Source organism: Monodelphis domestica, chromosome 1 (genome assembly GCF_027887165.1).
Source record: "Monodelphis domestica isolate mMonDom1 chromosome 1, mMonDom1.pri, whole genome shotgun sequence".
Lineage (NCBI taxonomy): Eukaryota > Metazoa > Chordata > Mammalia > Didelphimorphia > Didelphidae > Monodelphis > Monodelphis domestica.
Genome location: NC_077227.1, coordinates 154611792 through 154633745, shown reverse-complemented (window position 1 = coordinate 154633745; position 21954 = coordinate 154611792). Strand labels below are relative to the sequence as shown.

Below are 21954 nucleotides of genomic sequence, written 5' to 3'. Positions count from 1 at the left end.
AGGGCAAACAGAAGATAAGTGACCTGCCCAGAGTCACACAGCTAGTTAAGTATCTCATATCCAATCTGAACTCAGAGCTCCCTGATTCCTGATCCAGTGCTCTATCCACTGGGTGACCTAGAAGCCAGAGTGTGATTTGAAAATTTAGTTTCAGTGTTTTGGGGGCATTTGGATGCATTTGTTGAAGGCTTTTCTTTCTTTAAGGTAAGTGGAATAAGGAAGGAAGGTTTTATCAGTTTGTCAGGAATATAAGAGCAGTCTTTCAAGAGTAATTAGTTTCACAGGGAGAAAGAGGGAAGGAGAAAAAGAGACACAGACAGAGAGAGAGAATGCTAATTCCAGCTGAAGCCTAGCTAGCTGATTTGCTTTGGAGACCAATCAGTTTAGAAGAAGGAGACAGAAGTGGAGGTAATGAAGTATCTTGAAAAATCCCCTTGTCCTTTTCCAAGCCTTGAACATTTTGAGATTTGCCAGTCCACCCCTTTATGTTACTCCTGTAAACTCAGGGACTAGCACAGTGCCTAGCACATGGCAGATACTTCTTGAATCTTTCCTATTTAAAATAATTGCTTTCCTGAGAAACAAAATCTCCCTAATGGAACACAATGCAAAGCTAGGAGAAAAGTTTCTCATTTATACTCTTCCAGTCCTTTTATGAAAAAAAAATTGTCAGAGACCTGGAATTTTAAAATTATTTTTATAAACAGTATGCAAGGTTTAGCCCACTGTGTGAAGAAAGCCTTTTCCCTCCACCCTCTCTACACCCTCCCAAGAATTTAGACAGTTTGTTAAGAGTTTATATTCTGAGGGAGTCAATGCTTAAGTCCAGCCTGGGGATTTTTACTGCCCGCACTTCAAAGGAAGCACACAACTCTGGATTCTCCACTGGCAAAGTGTAGGTTCCTTTTCTCAGACAGTTGCTTTCTGCTTCATTAACCCTTTCTTTGCTCCTTGATGGATCTTGGAATCCAGTTTCCCTGTAAAAGAGAATAAAGAAATCTCATTATTTTAAAACTATATTTGCAATGCAAATCAATTGTAGACCCACAGGTCTCCTAGTTACCCTGTTCCTGTCACATTCAATTATCTTGCTTCAGGAGTCAGACACTTCCAAACTCTAGAATTCCATTATATAGGAATGAAGGAGCTAGAAGCATTGTGTAGGACACATAAAAAAAAAAAGTGGGCATTTTCCAAAGGAGATAAGAAGTGAAGTCTCATTTCACAGTTACTAAAAAAGAACCTATCACTTTTTCAGGGTGTCTGATGTGAACACAACACACATATGTAATAAAGGAATGACCCTTCACACAGTGGGATACCCACTGCTGGACCTGCTAACTGGCTAGGCCTGATGCATGAATATCCCCCACAGTGAGAGGAGCAGTTCTTCTCACCCCCAGAGCAGCCTCTGAGCTCAATAGGGGGAGTGACCTCAAACAGTAGAGCAGAAATCGCATGAATGCTCTACTGACAAAGGGCCCCTATCACTGGCTAAGAAGGGCAGAGTTCACAGGCTATGGGACTTTTCTAAGTTTAAAATTCAGAAAACAAGCCACCTTCTGCTCCCAGGTGACCCTAATGAGAAATGCATCACTGATGTAGCTAGCCTCTAACCCCCCTCACCATAAACAACCTCCATGGGCAACAACTCCTAGGAACAGCACAGGCCCTAACTCAGCATTAGAAAGTCTCAGGGTCACCTTGTGACAGAAATCATAATAAGATTCCTGTCTTTCTGCCCTGAAAATGGTGTTCAGTTTGCTCTCTACCATTTAAAGACACATCTAGTTAAGTTGCAAGTCTTAACTTAATAAACAGGATGTGGAGGGGGGGAGCTTCAGTAGTATTTGAGTAAAAGGGAAATCAAAAGAACCTCTTTCCAAGATCATGAAAGTGTACTGAAATCCCACAATTACATACTGTTACACATATATGCTTATTATTAGCCAAAACAGCAGTGTCTGTCAGGTGCTAGAAAGTGCACTGAAAATCAAAACAACTGTAATCTACCTAGTCCTACTTCTGCCACTTATTTGTAAGACCTTGGCCAGGTCATTTAATTTTTATACACCTCCAGTTTCATCAACTGTTAAATAAGGATAACAACATAGGCTCTACATACTTAACATGGTTGTTGTGAGGTGATAAATACAAATTCGATTTTGGAAAGTATAATATACAAATCTGAGGTGTTAAAATTCCTAAGCATAATAAATTGCCTTAAGATGACTCCTCTACAATCATCTATTTTTTCCTTAATCTTTTTTTAGGACAGAAACATTATGCCCCCAGATATCCATGTAAAACAAAACATACGAAAATAGAAACAGCGTGGAAGGGGGAAAAAATACCAGATATAAAATGTGCACTTTTTTTTACTTGATTATATGAGCAAGTTAAAAACATGAAAATCATTATCTTAGTGAAGATGTTTTACATATGAGGGTCTATCAAAAATAAAGTTTTCCTCAATTTATAGATGGTAAAAAATGGGCAGTGTGACCCAGCCAAAAGGGCAGAGATCTTGACCTCCAATACTCTATTCTTGGTACAAAAACAATAAAAAAAACAGAATGCTTTTTGTGACTTGCTAAATTAGCCTAGAAGTTTTGAAACTAAGAAACAGTCAGCTTTTCCTCTAATTTGCTACATGAACTTGGTCACATCATTTAACTGCTTCACATTGAGGATCACACATCTTAAAAATCAATGCAATTCCTTTCTCCAAGTCGGATTTTCCTTAAAGCTTAACTGCCTTCACACAAAAGGCATTATAAAGTTCTGAATACTTGTTTCAATGAATTTCATGCAGTTTATGAAAGCCACAACTCATGGCTAGTTCAGTCACACTAGAACAAAGTACTAAAAAAGGAAAATTTGGAAGTTGTCAATATAATCATTAGGTTTGTTGGTAGGGTCATGAAATTGAGAGCTAATGAGAGTAGAATGGAGCAATCCAATTTCTTGAAAGAAAAGACCTTGGAAAAAAGGTTAGTTGTGGGGAGAATGAAGAACATAAATATGAATGAGGTTCCTTATTGAAAGGTAAAGCCATCATGTGTTTTCCTTTGTAAATGAATTTTACTTTACCACCAGTAAAACATGAACTTAAGAGGCTTTTTATTTTTTGTGCTAACATCAAAAACCTTGACTCTTTGAAGCTTCAGATATTTATGCAATACAAACTCAGCTGCACTCTCTGGAAACTTCAAAATATGATATGGTATTTTAGTATTAAACATAATCTTAACCATGGTAGCTAAAAGTAAATGGCAGGTCAACAAAAGGGGGAGATGTCTTTATTATCAGTGCACTCCAACACAGCAGTACAAAGTGCCTCCAACTTGTGAACACTATGTCTGTAACTTTATTGTTTAAAATTCTAAGCATTTTCCTAGAGAAAAATTACTATAAAGAGATGTTGCCCAAACTGTGCTCAAGAGACTTCTGGTGATCTGTGCATTGTCTATAAAGGTTCCTTGAGAAAATGTAAGCACTAATAATATTTTCCCCTCTGATGTATTTATCACATACAGCATTTTTCAATATAAAAGTCACAATTACCTCTATTTCCCCCCATATTTATCTCTACTCACCTTTATTGTTGAGTATCCCCAAACCAGTATTTATGGGTTCAGTCAATATGTTTCATCTTTCAAAACCCAAAGCATACAGATTAATTTGAAGAAAAGGTATTATGTAGGATGGCTAATTCTTATATCAGATCACAAAAGTCTATTTAACCCAAAAACTATCTAATAACATAAAGTGCAATTATTAGTATAGTACTATCAATCCCCATGTATTACAATGTCTCTATAGAAAAATGCATTCAGAGTCCTAATTGAAGAGGATGAGAAAGTCTCTTTACCCCCATTATGTCATCAGAGTCTTGTCTTCCTTGGTGATAGTGGTCAAAGACAAAGAGGAAGAGAAGGGAAGCAGAAACCAGAGTCCCAGTAGCTAGAGGCCAAGATCTCCTATCACTATAAACTGCCAAGGACACTTCTCAGCCCTAGTGACTCTGTTACTTTTTCATTCCACAAACACTGCTCCCCACTCCCTACTCCTCCCACCTTCCCCCCAGATGATTTCATCTACTTTACTTTCTGTGTCTACCAACCAGGGTTTCTATTCTCCCACAGTTCATTCCTAAATCAAATATTGATAACTTGTTCCTAACCTGTTGGTCCCTGAATCACCCATAGAATTCTTTGTGTATTTTCTAATTGTTTTTATTGCTAACAATAATCTTAATCGGCAGGGAATTTAAAACCAAGCCTGCCTCCCTTTACTTAGACACTCTAAGAAAACTCAAAATCCCTCAAAATGAAAATAGTATGTAACGGGGTATACCAAACGTCTAATATAAAAGCCATCTCAATCCTCTTCAGAGCAGAAAGAACAAAGAGTTGTCCTTGATCCAGTTCTAATAAGGGGAGATATATCTCTGGACATCATTTTGGCTTTCTGAAGGCATTTCTCTAAAAAAAAAAATCATTGTTATGCATGGTGAGTAGCAGTACAATTCCATAAATGGCTTAGGGCCTAGGGTCTTTGGTGACAAGACCAAATTCAGCTTGATCCTCAGGGGAGCAGCAATGGTAGGAAAACAAGGAAGAAGCAGGTCAATGAAGTTTTCTTAGCTGGCATTCTCTTTCCCTACCCCTCTCTATGGCCAGTCCTGTTACTATATACTTGAGAAGATTATACCATAGAATGATCCTAAGTACAGTGAGGTAAGAAATGGACATAGGGGTTGGGGATAGGTAGTCTCAAAAAACAATAAAGACTTAATTAAGCAGGGAAAGGAAGGTATGGGAAAATATAAAGCTTAAGCAGTGAGAAGAAAAGAAACCTTTTTGTGGCAACCTCCTCCTTATGGTCACAATATTGAGTGGTAGTTCCTATTTAAGAGATGTATATAAGTGAGGAACATCTGTTTTCCCAATGATCTCTGGGATGCATGCCCTATGAATGGTGAAGGTCTTTTAATTTAACAATTATTTGAATTAATCCATCCCCATATTCCAAACAGTCCATCTGGAGACCAATGGAATACATGCAGGAAATGGCTGGTTCAGTTCTAGAGTAGTCTGTGAGGATGACTAGTTGACTAGTCTAGCATGAATCCCTGATTCATTAGAGTCATTTTCTAAGTTGTAACATGGCAGTGAAAATAATGATACCTGGCATTTACATTTGAGTTTTACCAAGTACTTCATATGTTATCATCTCAGTTGATCAATAAATCAATGATAAATCATTTGTTATTGTTCAGTCCTTCAGTTGAGCCTGACTTTTTGTAATCACCCCACAGCATGCCAATACAGGCCATGGAGCTTTCTTGGCAAAGATATTGGACTGGTTTGACATTTTCTTCTCTGGTTGATTAAGGCAAACAGAGGTTAAAGGAAATGCTCAGGGTCATACAACTAATAAGTATGGGTGAATTTGAATGCAGGTCTTCTTGACTCCAGGCCCAGCACTCTCTCTGCTGTGCCACCTAGCTGTCTCATATAGTTGATAAACCATGTTGATTAATAAATTGAGGGCACAGTAGTTGGAGAAAATGCAGGCAAATCTTTATCATATTTTCTCTGGGCTTGTCAGCAAAATTTATGTTGAAATATCCATAAGCAGAGGATGTTGAAGTGCTGGGTCAAAAGGAGAGATTGGGAGCTGAAGGAGAAGTTGAAAAAGGAAAGACTAAATTAACAGGAATATATTGTACCACAACTACAAGAGAGGAAGAGACTACCCAGAGTGAGAGAAGAGGTAAAACAAAGGATCCAAGAAATGGTCACATGGAAAAACACTATCAGTGGGAAATGTGAAAAAAGGATGACACTCAGCTAGGCTCTGAAAGAACAATCAAATTGGTCATATGAGGTCTTCAGAAGTCAGAGTCAGAGAGAACATCGAGGAACAATAAGTAAATTATTAAAGTGTTGTCATTCGTTACTTAATGCTTTATTTTCCAAGCTTCTTATGAATTGAATATGTGAGCAGACATTCAGGTCTCTTCTCTGGACTGAAGAAATAGGCTTCTACATGTTGGAGGAGTCCTAAATGTTAATGTTTTCAGACATCTCTAGGAAGAAAAAGTATTTGACACTAGAGGAATGAAAGTTTCCCTCTGTTATGCCATGCTCTCTGCTCATAGATAATAGGGCCACTAAGAAAAGTTATATAGCACTGAAGTTAATATCAAGACAACAAGATAATAACAGATATAATTGTATTAATTCACAAAATAATCATCAATTAGCACTAAGAGCAGGGCAGGTTAAACAGACATGATACAAATGTTTAGTGATAAAATGATATTGGAAATAAACTTACAGATTTTGTGTTTTCCTTTGATAGGAAACTTCAGGATCATTTCTTGAGGATTTGTGCAGATGAAGACAAATGGAGAATCAGATTCTTGTCTGAGGTCTGGGTACTGAAAAATATAAACAAAAAAACTCCACAGGGTTGGGCTACATAGGACAATACTTAAAATGTTCTGACATTTTCTTCAAGAAACTTAAAGTGTTTCATAGACTCTACCTCACCAATTCTAATAACATGCTACTGGTATTAAATCATCTCTCCATTCCACAGATAGAAAAGCAGAGAAAAAAGGTAATTCAAACAAGGACACAGCCAAAACAAAAATGGTGGGAATGAAACTTTAAATCTCTCCTAAAGTAATAGTCCTTACTTAAAAATTACAAGGCCTTTCATCCTTGAATTCCCATCCATTGCTGGGAATATACAAAACAATTTCATCAAAAGGATGTTTTAATGCCCCAAGGGTGCTAAAAGACTGTCTGCCTTTTGATCCAGCCATATCACTGCTGGGTTTATACCCCAAAGAGATAATAAGGAAAAAGACTTGTACAAGAATATTCATACCTGCGCTCTTTATGGTGGCAAAAAAATTGGAAAATGAGGGGATGCCCTTCAATTGGGGAATGGCTGAACAAATTGTGGTATGTGGTGGTGATGGAATACTATTGTGCTAAAAGGAATGATGAACTGGAGGAATTCCATGTGAACTGGAATGACCTCCAGGAATTGATGCAAAGTGAGAGGTGTAGAACCAGGAGAACATTTTACACAGAGACTGATACACTGTGGTACAATCGAATGTAATGGACTTCTCCATTAGTGGCAATGCAGTGATCCTGAACAACTTGGAGGGATCTATGAGAAAGAACCTATCCACATTCAGAGGAAAAACTGTGGGAGTATAAACACAGAAGAAAAACAACTGCTTGATTCTAAATGATCATCCTATTGTAAGCATCAACAACATGGAAATAGGTTCCGATCAAGGACACATGTAATACCCAGTGGAATTGCTTGTCAGCTACGGGAAAGGTGGGGAGAGGGGAGGAAGGGAAATAATTCTTGTAAACAAGGAATAATGTTCTAAATTGACTAAAAATAAAATATTAAACTAAAATATTTTTTTTAAAAAGGATGTTTGACATTTCAGAAGACAAATGAGAATTGACTCTTGTGAAAAACAAGCAATTTAGAGTTGGGAATCTTTGTTGTTGTTGTCCAGTTGCTTCAGACATGACCAATTCCTCGTGACCCCATTTGGGGTTTTCCTAGCAAAAATACTGAAGAGGTTAAAGAAAATTTTGCCAAAAACAGTTAACAGCAACTTTCCTTCACTTAACAGAAAGATGATGATTCATTCTGTAAGATGAACATACAAAAATTTACCACATTGGATGCAAGTCTTGGTGAGACTGAAAAGGTGACTTGAAATATAATTGTGAAAACTGTTTAGAATCCTGTTTTACATTGCCAATCAGAACTAGATCTGTGTGGGAAAAAAAAAAAACCATGACTCCTACTCCTACTCTGGGAGTCACTGACACTAGAATAAAAACGAAAATGGTTACTTAATCACATGTTTCATGGAGTCAGTGAAATATTTCTCTGGAACTGTCCTGGCATTTCCTGATTGCCCATCTGGCCACATATACTTTTTGCCAAACTCAACTAGTAAAACTCACAAACATCTGAGAAAGATTCCATATGTAGGAAAACTAATCCCTTAGTTGCCACCATCAGGATTTCTATTTCTATAAATTAAAATTTAGTCATTTGAAATAAAATTCTGCTTTTACTCACCTATCAGGATGTGCCCACAGAAATGTTGGTCTATTACAGTTCATAGACAACATCTGACTGGCTTTGCATGGCTTCATATTATCTCATTCAAGCCTTACATCAGCCTTTTAAGGTAGGTATTACAGGTTTAATTATTTTTATTTTCAAAGATAAGGAAACTGAGACTCAGAGGCTCATAACTCTATAACTAGTACTAAAGAAAAGATCTGAATTCAAGTTCTTCCTTATTCCAAATTCAGCACTTTATATAACTCACCAGAGGTACAAACTCAACACCCACAAAACTCTGGAGTACAAACTAAATTAAAATGTAGTTCATAAATGCTTAATTAAACAAATAAAAATATTATGTGGTCTAGATAATGTTAATCTTTGGCTAAGTCAACACATGGCCCCCAGGACATCTGTTTCTATCTAACTCCACTACTTTATCCCATGCTGCCTCTTTGAAAGCAGCATAAACTGGGAAAATTGGTATTTTACCATCTTCCTTAGTAACTCTACTGCATGTGATAGATATTCAATGTGCTGTAGGAGGTACTCTTGGTTACAGTGGGTTCTGCCCACATATCATAGCTCTCAGCACAGAATGCTACAGATTATACTCTGATAAAACCACAGCTTACATTTAGCACAGTCATATCACTGGATGGATCAAAGTGTTAAGTTGTGTGCAATTTGTATATATATGTATATGAAAGCTCTTTACCCTACCAAAACTCAGGATGAAGAAGGTTCTAGTATGAACTAAGAAGAATAAATTGTGCATAAAGCCTGCTCTGAGAACCACTGTCAGCTGATTTGGCAAAAACATGACCAGAGCTTCTCACTGACATCTTTAAACTTAACACACTAGGAACTGAAGCCCCAGCAGCTCTCAGCTCCTCTTCTTCAATTATCCTGCCCTCTCTCCTCTGTAGCCTGGGGAGTGTCAAGGCCAGGAACAGTACTGCCAGCATTTCACAGTTCTGCTGTTCCAAAACTGAGAGCCAGGCAGGAGGAGAGGTTCAGGCTGAGTTAGTAGAAAGCTATGTAAATTATGTTCAGTGTTTGCCAGGGGAAATGGCTGGTTGGAAGACCATTTCCTTCAGCAGCTTATGGGAGCTGTGAATCCTCTTACCTACTAGGAAGGGTAAAACTGTCCTTTTAAATCCTTTGGAAATGTAATGACAATTTTAATATTCTGAGTACTTCCAAATGTAGCTGTGGCCTTATAATTACCTACATTAAAGCCTTCTCAATCAAATTAAGTGGCAGAATCCAGTGTTGCAAGTTGAAGCCAAGACAGCACATACTGGGAATCAGACTCTTTTGGGACAATACTTATATATGAAAGAAGAGGCCATTCTACAATCTACTGCTTTCTTCATAAAAGATATAAATCTTTGTCTCTTGAGAAGAAGCCGATATGAATCTAGACTAGATGGACTTAGAATATGATCTCATCATATATTAATAAAATAAGATAATGGCAAACAATGAAAATCATTAAGACTCTGGCATGAGATAATAAGAGAAAAGTTATGGTAAGGGGCTTCCTACACACTTTTATGCCTTAAAGTAAAAATAAATATAGAAAAAACTTTCCCACTGAGCCCCAAAAGTTAAGACAAGGTTATATTTCCTTTGCCAGGCTTTAATGCATGTCTCTTATCTCTGTGGGGACTTAGAATAAAAAAAAATATGTGATTGGCGGGGGGTTCTAAAGAAGACTAAATTTATTTAATATTTTAGAGGAAAAGTTCTGATTATAAGTATATAAACAATATAAAAAGTACAAAACAGATTGGTAAGTTTCTAATATATTCACAAAAAGTGCACAACTACATACATTACACCCTATAGGCAAAGCAGTTAAGTGGAGGAGGGAGAAGATGACTGTGGTTAAGGTTCAGCAATAAATAAATAAATATAAAAGTAAAGATGATCTGTATTATAGTATATTCTACCATATACTAGTATAGTGGTAGTCTCTCGGTGACCGGTGACCGAGAATGACAATTGTCTTTGTGCATTATCATCTATTGATGTACCCTCATGTGGCTTTGGAGTCCAAAGGCTGAGGCGCAGAGTTTGTGGCACACGGGGCCTGGGAAGCCAGTTGTTACGGGAGGTGCGGCTGTGGCCTGGTGTCCGCGTTCACACGCAGCGGCAAGATGTCGACGTCGCTCATCTTCAAAGGTGGTGGCGGCTTGGTTAATGTGGGTTCGCCAGCTGCTTCTGTCAGAGGCAGCGAGTTCTAGTTGCTTTGGTGTCATGCCAGCCCACTTCAAGTTGGACTCTAGCTGATCCTTGTATCTTTTCTTTGGTCGGCCTTGTTTCCTGAGTCCAGCTGACAGTTCACCATAGAATACCTGTCTTGGTATTCGCTGTGGGTCCATGCGGATGACGTGTCCAGACCATCGTAGCTGGGTTTTGAGGACCATGACTTCAATGCTGGTGGAGTTGGCTCTTTCGAGGACTTCCTGGTTGGTGATTCGGTCCTGCCATCGGATCCTCATGATTGACCGGAGGGAGCTTTGGTGGAATTGCTCCAGCTGTTTCATGTGCTTCCGGTACAGTGTCCATGTCTCACAACCGTACAGGAGCGAGCTGAGGAACACTGCGTTGTACACTTTGAGCTTCGTCGCAGTGCTTACACCTCTGTGTTGGAGGACTTTGCAGCGCAGCCACCCGAGTGCCTGGCTGGCCTTTTGGATCCTGGCATTAATCTCGTGGTCTAGGGACCCATCGCTGGTGATGGTGCTGCCCAGGTACTTGAAAGTGTTGACGTTAGAAAGCTGCGTACTGTCGATTGTAATGCATGGCTGGTTCGTTGGCCTCCCTGGTGCAGGTTGGAACAGCACCTCTGTTTTGCTGAGGCTGATAGTCAGGCCAAACAGTTTTGTTGTGGTGGAGAACCTGTCCACAATGGTTTGATTTTCTTGGTGGGCCATGAGAGCACAGTCATCTGCAAAGAGAGCTTCCAGGATGAGTCTCTCTGTTGTCTTTGTTTTTGCAGTCAGGTGGCGAAGGTCAAATAGTGAGCCATCCAGTCGGTATTTGATGTAGACGCCCAGGTCTAAATCCATCACAGCATGTCGTAATACTTGGGTGAAGTATAGGTTGAATAGCACCAGAGCGAGGACACAGCCTTGTTTCACGCCACTGGAGATGATGAAGTGATCGGAAGTCTCTCCACCAGATAGGACTTCCCCTGTCATGTCGACATGAAAGAGCTGGATCAGTTTGACAGATTTTGCTGGGCAACCGAGCTTGCTGAGGATCACCCACAATGCGTCCCTGTTCACTGTGTTGAACGCCTTTGTCAGGTCTATGAAGACAATGTAGAGACTAAGGTTCTGCTCAAGGCATTTTTCCTGCATTTGCCTCACTGTGAAGACCATGTCGATGGTGCTGCGATCTGGTCAGAAGCCACATGGTGATTCAGGCAGGTTCTGCTCTGAAACAGATGACAGGAGTCTGTTGAGTATAACACGGGCGAGGATCTTTCCGGCAGTGGATTAGTAGTGAGATGCCTCTGTAGTCGTCACAGGCTGCTCGTGAGCCTTTGTTCTTGTATAGGGCTATGATGGAGGCATCTCTGAGTTCTGGGGGCATGTCTTCCTCTTCCCATATGCTGGTCAGTACTATGTGGAATGCCTGGAGCGCCTTTCCATTTAAGGCCTTATACACCTCGGTTGGGATCCTGTCTTTACCGGGTGCCTTGCCCGCACTCATTTGTTTAATGGCTTTTTGGACTTCCTCTATTGAAGGAGGGACGTCAAGTTGTTCAATGGAGGGGTTTTGGGGGATCTGGTCAAGGGCGCTTTGGTCGACTGAAGAGGGTCGGTTGAGAAGCTGACTGAAGTGTTCTTTCCACCTGTTGCTGATGCCTTGTTTATCTTTTATGAGAGTGTCACCGTCAGAGGATAGCAAGGGAGTGGTGGTGGGTTTTGATGGCCCATAGACAGTCTTGAGGGCACTGAAAAATTGTTTGTAGTTTTTCATATCAGCAAACCGCTGGATTTCTTCTGCCTTTTTTTTCCCACCATCGGTCTTGCATCTTCCTGATCTCATGCTGCGCCGTGGCTTGGAGAGACTTGAATCTGTCCTTTTTAGGAGCAGAGTTTGGGTTATTTTGCACTCTTTGTGCACACTCATCTACCATATACTACAGTCATTAAAAATGTACAAAAAAAGCCCACCTCAAATATGAGGAATAAAGAAAAGTGGGGTATGTATGCAGGCAAAGGAAAAGGGATTATTATTCACCATAAAAAGCATTCAAGGAGAATTATATTCTTGGAGTCATAGTCCTTCTAAAAGAATCTATTTTTTTCTAACTGGGGCCTATAGACAACAACAAATCAGTCTTAACACCAGGAAACAGAAGCATCACACTTGACACTAACCAGTCCACTGGAAGCATGAAGCCATGAAGCTGCTCTTTACTAGTAGGATGTAGAAGATGAAAAAAAGCAGATGTATAGAGAAAGAAGGTAGCACCTGTGAAGGAAGAATGTAGAACACTGACCAGGACCAGTCCAGGACCAACAGACCAGAGAAAGGAACAGACTGCTTAGGCAAGGGAGGTAATAAGATCAAGCAACACAAAACAAGAAAAGGAAATTCAAGTAAAGACATCCTAAAATGTTGCTCTGGCTCTTTGCTGTGTTGTGACTCCCATCACCTGGTCTCCAGCCTGATGACCGGGGGAGGGGGACCTATTCTTCTTTCATGCCTCATAAGTTTCATAACTGTCTAACATAACAGGTAATTAAGTGCTAAACAGGCATTTTCTCCTCCTTTCTAGAGGATGATTGCTCACCAGTCAGCCAGAAAATATTTCTTTTGCTGTTTCTATAAGACAGAAATTCAGCAGTTTTAGCAACTGGTGCCAACCCACAGTCAAAATGGTATTTACACCAATTCTGGAAGCCTAGGAATTAGGTCAGGCCTTGTACCAAAGTGATCAATAGTCCCTCAGAATCAATCTCCATGTACTCTGGAAGCATCCCCCCTTTTCCGAAAGGATGAGAAAAATAAAACAATAACCCATATAAAAGGTTTGCATTTACTGGGAAGTTTCTTGGCTTGAACTATATGGGATTAATAATCATGTCATGAAATCTGGTTTGCTGAAAGGCATCTCCAAGAAGACTAAGATGGTAAAACTCAGAAAGAGAAGGAAGTTATTTTGATAAAGTAGTCTCAAGCACAATGAAACGCAAAGAAAATAATCTCAAAAGGACTCTTTTCTGTTTAATGATTCTCATTTACATTATTCTTCAAAGAAATCAAGGCAGTCATGATAAATATGACACAATCAGGATTCACTAGCCTGGAGGGCAAAATTGTTTTTTTCCCTACTTCAGAGAGTTACCTTTTTCTTCAGGACAAAATGACTGCCATGTCATGACTAAACTATCAAGTGACTTGGGATGGATAAAGATGAACTAAAGATAAGCTGGAATGGAGCCCAGCAGCAACCTGGGCAAGCCTCTTGCCTAAGATTACTGATAGGAGCTGTCAGTTTAATGTGGCAACTAATATGTCACAGAGGAAAGCAGCTTAGGAGAAAATAACCAATAGGTATCTGTTGTTCATAAGCACAAGAGCCATTTCTGGAAGAACTAAGGCCTAAACTATACCACTCTGCTATGATCTCTCCTCCTTCCCACCTAACTGATCTCTTCAAAGTTATCAACATGTTTAGTCGAATACAAAAAGCGTCAAATACAGAAAACACATCTACTTTGAAAACTTCCACAGAGCAGGGTTCTATCCTAGAAACTTGGTAGCAGTGAGACCGTGGACAATTCTCTTAACCTCTACTGTCTCAGTTTCCTCAACTGTAACATGGAGATAAGGAGAGCACCCTCCCAAGGTTATTATGAGGATCAAAGGAGATTATTTGTAAAGTGCTTAATACAATGCTTCTCACATAGTAGGCACTTAATCAATACTTGTTTCCTTCTTTCCTTCCCCATGGTTAAAATTATGAAAGCAAGAATTAAACTGTTCTAATCAAAGACTCTACATTAATATATTCTTATTATAATGGACATAAAACCTACCTTGAAAATAATGCTAAAGTATACCAGGTTTCTCCCAATTCTAGATCAAGAAATATCAGAACTGGGTCAGTAGGTGACTCAAGGAATTGAGCACCAGGCCTAGAGACTGGAGGTCCCAGATTCAAATCTGAACTGAGATATTTATTAGTTGTGTGATTCTGGGAAGTCACTTAACCCCAAAATTGCCCAGCCCTTAGAGATTTCTGCCCTGGAACAGATACTTTGTATGGATTCCAAGACAGTAAGTAAGGGTTTAAATATATATATATATATATATATATATAAAATCAGAACCTAGATGCTACACAGCTCAGAGAATTCACTGATATCATTTTGAATTTAAATTCAAGAAAATTTTCATTATGTGATCTCTATCATCAAGTAACATTCAATAAATGCCCTGGAAGGCCAAGGCACTATGCTACCTCCTTTCTCAAGAATCTTAGTAAAAGTTTACTCAACAGAACTGTTCACATTAAACCTAATGAAAGACTTATTAATGGTAAGCAGTAAATAAACACTGAAGATTTCTTTCCTGTTCCTATTTACTTTCTCATGTTTCATATTCATCTCATGAATCCAGATTGTGGTGGCAGTCATCTACCCCACCAGGGTCATTATTTATCCTTTCTCAAGAAGTTCATTGTCTTCCTCTCTACTCCAACTCTTGCCCTCATACTACGAAACCTGAACCTGAAATAGGGAAATCTCTCAAACTAGCCCCTCCACTGACTTCTTTCAATAAGGGATCTTGTGCCATCCTTTACTAAAAAAGTAGAGGCTTTTCCCCATGACTTCTCCCTCTCTCCATCTCAAAACCCCTTGACATCATCTACCTCTACCTTTCTCTCTTCTTTTACTCTTACCTCTGAAGAAGAGGTGTCTTTTCACCAAGATAAGATAAATTCCCCCTCCTTATATCCTTGATCCCATTCTCCTATCTCCACTAGCAAACTGCCCTAAAATCATCACACTGTCCTCTATTAAGTCAATCTCTCTTTCCATTGACTCTTTCCTTGTTTGCTGCCTACAAACATATTAGGTCTCCCCTATCCTTAAAAAATCTTTCACTTGACCCTGCCATATCCTCAAGCTATCATCCTCCTCTTTTTCACAGCGAAATTCTGAGAAAAAGCTAACTGCTCTCATAGGCTCCAGTTCCTTGACCCTTTGCAATCAAGCTTTTGACCTCATCACTTTTCTAAAACTGCTCCCTCCAGAGTTTCCAATTATCTTTTAATTGTCAAATGAGGTGTCCTCTCAATCCTCATCCTCCTTAACCTCTCTGCAACATTTGACATTGTTGAATACCTTCTCCTGCATATTCTATCTTTGAATTTTCCTGACATTGATCTCTCTTGGTTCTCCTACCTTTATTCTCAATTCCATTTGCTAGATCTCATGACTATCACATTTGCTAACTGTGGGTATACCCCAAAGCTCTGTTCCAAGCCTTTTCTTCTCTCTGCATTGACTCTTATTGATCCTCACCAGCCCATAAAGGTTCAACATTTATATCTATTCAGATGGCTCTCATATCTCTATATCCTGCTTGGTCTTTCTCCTGAACTCCATTTCCACATCACCAATTGCCCACTGGATGTTTTGAACTAGAAATATCATGGGCATCTGAAATTCATATGCCAAAAAGAAGTAATTATTTATCCTTTTCCCCCAAATCAAGTCCTCTTCCTAACTGCCCCAATTTTTTTCTGTCAAGGACACCATCATACCTCCATTTATCTAAGCTCACAATCTTAAGAGTTATCCTCTTCAAACATTGATGTGGAAGGAAATAGGGAAAGAAGAAAAGGCAGGAAAAGGAGCAGAAATTAAAATGCTGGGAAACACACAGCTAGTAATCATAACTCTGAATGTGAATGGAATGAACTCACCCATAAAACGCAAGTGAATAACAGAGTGGATTAGAGTCCAAAACCCTACCATATGCTGTCTACAAGAAACACATATGAGAAAGGTAGACACACATAGGGTGAAAGTAAGAGGGTGGAGCCAAATCTATTGGGCATCAACTGACAAAAAGAAGGCAGGAGTCGCAATCATGATATCCGACAAAGCCAAAGTAAAAATAAATCTAGTTAAAAGAGATAGGGAAGGTAATTATATCCTGATAAAAGGCAGTATAGACAATGAGGAAATATCTGTACTCAATATATATGCCCCAAATGGCAGAGCATCCAAATTTTTAAAGGAAAAACTAGAGGAACTCAAGGATGAAATAGATAGAAAAACTATACTAGTGGGAGATCTGAACCTTCCCCTATCCGAACTAGATAAATCAAACCAAAAAATAAATAAGAAAGAGGTAAGAGAAGTGAATGAAATCTTAGAAAAATTAGAGTTAGTAGACATGTGGAGAAAAATAAATAGGGACAAAAAGGAATATACCTTCTTTTCTGCAGCACATGGTATATTCACAAAAATTGACCATGTTCTAGGGCACAAAATCATTGCAAACAAGTGCAAAAGAGCAGAAATAATAAATGCAACTTTCTCAGATCACAATGCAATGAAAATAATAATTAGTAAGGGAACATGGAGAGGTAAATCGAAAATTAATTGGAAATTAAATAAGGATATTATTTATATATAAATAAGGAAAATAAATAAGGAAATTAAATAATAAATTAAATAAATGATTCTCCAAAACAAGTTAGTTAAAGAACAAATCATAGAAACAATTAATAACTTCATTGAAGAAAATGACAATGGTGAGACATCCTTTCAAAACCTATGGGATGCAGCCAAAGCAGTACTCAGGGGGAAATTTATATCCTTGAGTTCATATATAAACAAATTAAGAAGGGCAGAGGTCAATGAATTGGGCATGCAAATTAAAAAACTAGAAAGCAAACAAATTAAAAATCCTCAGATGAAGACTAAATTAGAGATCCTAAAACTCAAAGGAGAAATTAATAAAATCGAAAGTCAAAGAACTATTGATTTAATAAATAAGACTAGAAGCTGGTACTTTGAAAAAACAAATAAAATAGACAAAGTACTAGTTAGTCTAATTAAAAAAAGGAAAGAAATAAACCAAATTGACAGTATCCAAGATGAAAAAGGCAACCTCACCTCTAATGAAGAGGAAATTAAGGCAATCATTAAAAACTACTATGCCCAATTATATGGCAACAAATATGTTAATCTAGGTGATATGGATGAATACTTCCAAAAATATAAATTGCCTAGACTAAAAGAGGAAGAAATACATTACCTTAACAACCCCATTTCAGAAAAAGAAATTGAACAAGCCATCAAAGAACTCCCTAGGAAAAAATCCCCAGGTCCAGATGGATTCACAAATGAATTCTATCAAACATTCAAAGAACAACTAATCCCAACATTAAACAAACTATTTGACAGAATAGCCCAAGAAGGAGTTCTACCAAATTCATTCTACGACACAAACATGGTACTGATCCCAAAGCCAGGCAGGTCAAAAACAGAGAAAAAAAACTATAGACCAATCTCCCTAATGAATATAGACGCAAAAATCTTATATAGGATACTAGCAAAAAGACTTCAGCAAGTCATCACAAGGGTTATCCACTATGACCAGGCAGGATTCATACCAGGAATGCAAGGATGGTTCAATATTAGGAAAACCATCCACATAATTGACCATATTAATAAGCAAACTGACAAAAATCACATGATTATCTCAATAGATGCAGAAAAAGCCTTTGATAAAATACACACCCATTCCTACTGAAAACACTAGAAAGTATAGGAATAGAAGGTCCTTTCCTAAAAATAATAAACAGTATATATCTAAAACCATCAGCAAACATCATCTGCAATGGGGATAAACTAGAAGCCTTTCCAATAAGATCAGAAGTAAAACAAGGATGCCCATTATCACCTCTATTATTTAATATTGTACTAGAAACACTAGCAGTAGCAATTAGAGAAGAAAAAGAAATTGAAGGTATTAAAATTGGCAATGAGGAGACCAAGCTATCACTCTTTGCAGATGATATGATGATTTACTTAAGGAATCCTAGAGAATCAACCAAAAAGTTACTCGAAATAATCAACGACTTTAGCAAAGTTGCAGGATACAAAAAAAAAAAAAGAGTTATCCTCTTCACTCTCTCTCATCTCCAATTATAACTTATATGCTATATTGTATTGATTCTACCTTCACAACATCTCTTTTACCTATCACTTGGTCTCCACTCTCCCAGTCATTCCTATGGTCCAAAGCCTCTGCACTTTTCACCTTGATCTTTAATAGCCTCATAACTGATCTCTCCTTATTTCAAGCCTCTCCTCTTTTTGATCCATCCTCTTCACCAAAGATGGGAAACCTTTTAGAGATGAAGTACTGGGCCCCACCCCCACCACATGCTGGACGTGACCTGCCCTCCCTTACTCCACACAGGGGAGGGAGAAAGGGCTCCCATTAGGTTGCTAGGCAGAGGGCTTTCTAGTAACAAACTCTGGGGATGAGAAGTGGGGAGGGAGGGTGGCCTCATGCCCACAGAGAGTGATCTGCATGCCTCCTTTGGCACCCATGCCATAGCTTTGCTATCACTGCTCTATATAGTGCCATCATTATGTTCCTAAGGAAGTAGTCTAACCATGCTCATTAAACTCCAGGGGTTCCCTATTTTATCTAGGGTCAAATACAAATTCCTCTTTGGCATCTCAAAACCAGGCTCCAACCTACCTTTCCACCCCTATTAAATATACTCCCTTTCACACACTCTGTTGTCCAACCCAGTTAGCCTTCATACACATGACACCTTGTCCCTACACAATCTGTACCCTTTTCCTGGCACCTCTTAGAACCATTAAGTTCTTTCAAAGCTCAGCTGAAACCTAGCCTACTAGACAAGGCCCTTCCTCTTCTCCACAAGTACTAACTACCCCCATATTACACTGTATTTATTTTGCATAAATAGATAAATATTGTTTCCCCTAAAATAATGTGAACTCCTTTCATTTTTGCCTTTGTAGTTCCACAGCACACAGCACACAGTTCCACTGGCACACAGAAGTTATTTAATACTTATTGATTGATTAATGAAAAAACTGCAAAAAAAAAAAAGTTCTCTTCTGTTGTCCTAAAGATTTCAAGTTCTTTTGGGTAATGAAACAGATAAAAGCTCAGTTACTTGAATCACAAATTAGAATGTGTGAAACCCCAAGAAGTTCAATGCAGCTTCCTATGAACTGAACTACATAGGGTATGGAGGACACTTGTAACCTTAAGTAATCAAATCTTAATACCTTGGTTTACTTATCTATAAAATAGAAATTTAACTTCATGGAGCAATTAAAAACTACACATTAATTTAATATTCTTTAGATAAAAGCAAACTGTTATGGAATGCTAATATTATATTTCACATCCCTCAAGAATAAATATAATAGCAAAATTGGGACACTAATGCATTGTTGGTGGAGTTGTGAATTGATCCAACCATTCTGGAGGGTAATTTGTACTATGCCCAGAGGACTATAAAACTGTGCATATCTTTTGATCTGATAATACCACAGCTGGCTCTGTATCCCAAAGAGATAATAAAGGGGAAAGGACCTATTTGTACAAAAATATTATAGTGGCTCTTTTTGTAGTGGCAAAGAATTGGAAAGTGAGGGGATATCCATCAATTGAAGAATGGCTAAACAAATTGTAATACATGTTGGTGATGGAATACTATTGTGCTATAAGAAATGATAAGCAAGATGATTTCAGAAAAAGCTGGAAAGATCTGCAGTAACTGATGCAGAGCAAAATAAGCAAAATGGGGAGAAAATTGTAAATAATAACAGCAATACTTGATGATTATCTGTGAAAACTTAGCTACTCTCAGCAATGCAATGATCTGGGACAATCCTGAAGGATTTATGACCTCCAAAGAAAGATCTGTTGGAGTTGTCTTTCATCAGTGTATTTATGGCTTTATTTTAGGGTTTAGGTTATGTATGAGTTTGCTCTTATAACAATGACCAATATGGAGTTGTGTTTTAAATGATAATAAAAATGTAAATTAAGGGGAAAAAATAATAAACACAGTAGGGGCAGCTAGTAACACACTGGATAGAGAACCAGACATGGAGTCCATAGGACCTGGGTTCAAATTTGATCCCAGACACTTCCTAGTTGTGTGATCCTGGACAAGTTAATTAACCTCAATTGCCTAGTCCTTCTGTCTTGGAATCAATACTTAGTATTTATTCTAAAACAGAGGATGAGGGCTTAAAAAAATCAATAAACACAATGGTAACACTATGGTCTTCTGATATCTAAAAAGTATAGTTGGGGGAGGCAACTAGGTAGCTCAGTGGATTTAGAGTCAGGCCCTAACTGGAACAGGAGGTCCCAAGTTAAAATCTGGCCTTGGATACTTCCTAATTATGTGACCCTGGGCAAGTTACTTAATCCCAACTGCCTAGCCCTTTCCACTCTGCTACCTTGGAACCAATACACAGTGCTGATTCTAAGATAGAAAGTAAGGGTTTAAAAAAGACATATAAAGATGAGTTATTCCTTGAATCACATTAAAAAGTTCCCAATGAACCCAAAAGATCTTTTCACAAAGGGGCTTGTGCTAATAAACACTGTCTTTAGTTCTTACTTTTCAGACACTGCCTTTACACTTCCTTTGAATTTCCAGGTCTATATACTAAGAAGTCTTTTTAACAAAGAAGATATCTTTACACATATTTCTATACATACAGGGATCTGGTATCTAGTTTCAACAGGTTAGAGTATGGTTTCCTTTCTATTAATTTGTTCCTTAGTCCCATGCTGGTGCCCTGAACTAAAACTGACTTTTATAAAAACCTCTTAGTCCAGTCATTGATAGAAGACTTCTTGAAGCTTGAATGTTGTCACAGAAAGGAACCCAAATAATAATCTTTTTCTTCTCTGGACAACTGTATTTCTCCTACTGCTTTCACAGTGATAGCATAAAAGTATTTAGTAGCAGGATCAACTTAGCATAGATCTGGAATCTTGATTATTATGCTAGCCAAAAGGAAGAATGGACTAAGGTTAGCAGGAGGCAAAAGGAAAATGGCTTCAGTTCAGAAGTAATAGAATAATCAATGATACTTGAGATTTCAGACAGATCAGATTGACCACTGAATGTAGTGATAAAAATAGCACATAAAAATAGATACACAGAAACAAAAGCCACCAACCCATTTTTTTGTTTGAAAGCCTGTTAGGTCTAGACTGTACTGTGTGAGGAGAGAGCTTTGCTCCCAACCACAGCTGCTAATGGTTATGGATTTGGCAATCAAAATGTCTTTTGTTAAAAAAAAAAAGTTAACTGCCTTACTATTGAGGTTACAAAACCAAAGCCTTGATGCATTGTTGCAGTCAACATCCTCCCTGCTGTTTTTGAGAGCTTACATCTGCTATTGGCAGATAAAACGCTGGCAAACAACATAGGTTTCTTCTAGGGGAATGCAAGAGAAGCTTTACTAGATAGCCATCCCTTCCCTTTCTCTTCACAGTCAAGCCCTTCATGTCTCTCTGTTTCACTCCTACCCTTGCCTGGGTTGAGCACTTGCCACCTTTGAGAAGCCTGAAGGGATTCCTTCTGGCATGGAACAACCATGCCAGCCACATTACCCATGGGGGATGAAAGGAAGATATGTTCTCAGCCTGGGGAAAAACCTTTTATACACACATTTTAAAAGCCACTTATTCAGTATAGCCACACTTGACTTTAAAACTCCCACTAATAAAATCTCTCCTTGGATTTCAGGG

General features: G+C 38.4%; 1 protein-coding gene across 3 annotated transcripts in view; it reads right to left on the bottom strand.

Annotated features, from left to right (window-relative positions):
- Window positions 1-678: 678 nt before the first annotated feature.
- The window catches only part of TRIP4 (thyroid hormone receptor interactor 4), a 56054-nt gene continuing 34778 nt past the window's right edge, over window positions 679-21954 (bottom strand). For all 3 annotated transcript variants that reach the window (XM_001375106.5, XM_016428080.2, XM_016428081.2), the window contains 2 exons: window positions 6349-6451; window positions 679-977 (listed from right to left, as the gene is read on the bottom strand). In XM_001375106.5, the coding sequence (XP_001375143.4) occupies window positions 910-977; window positions 6349-6451 (171 nt within the window). In that variant the 3' untranslated portion in view covers window positions 679-909. The remainder of the gene's footprint in view (window positions 978-6348; window positions 6452-21954) is intronic.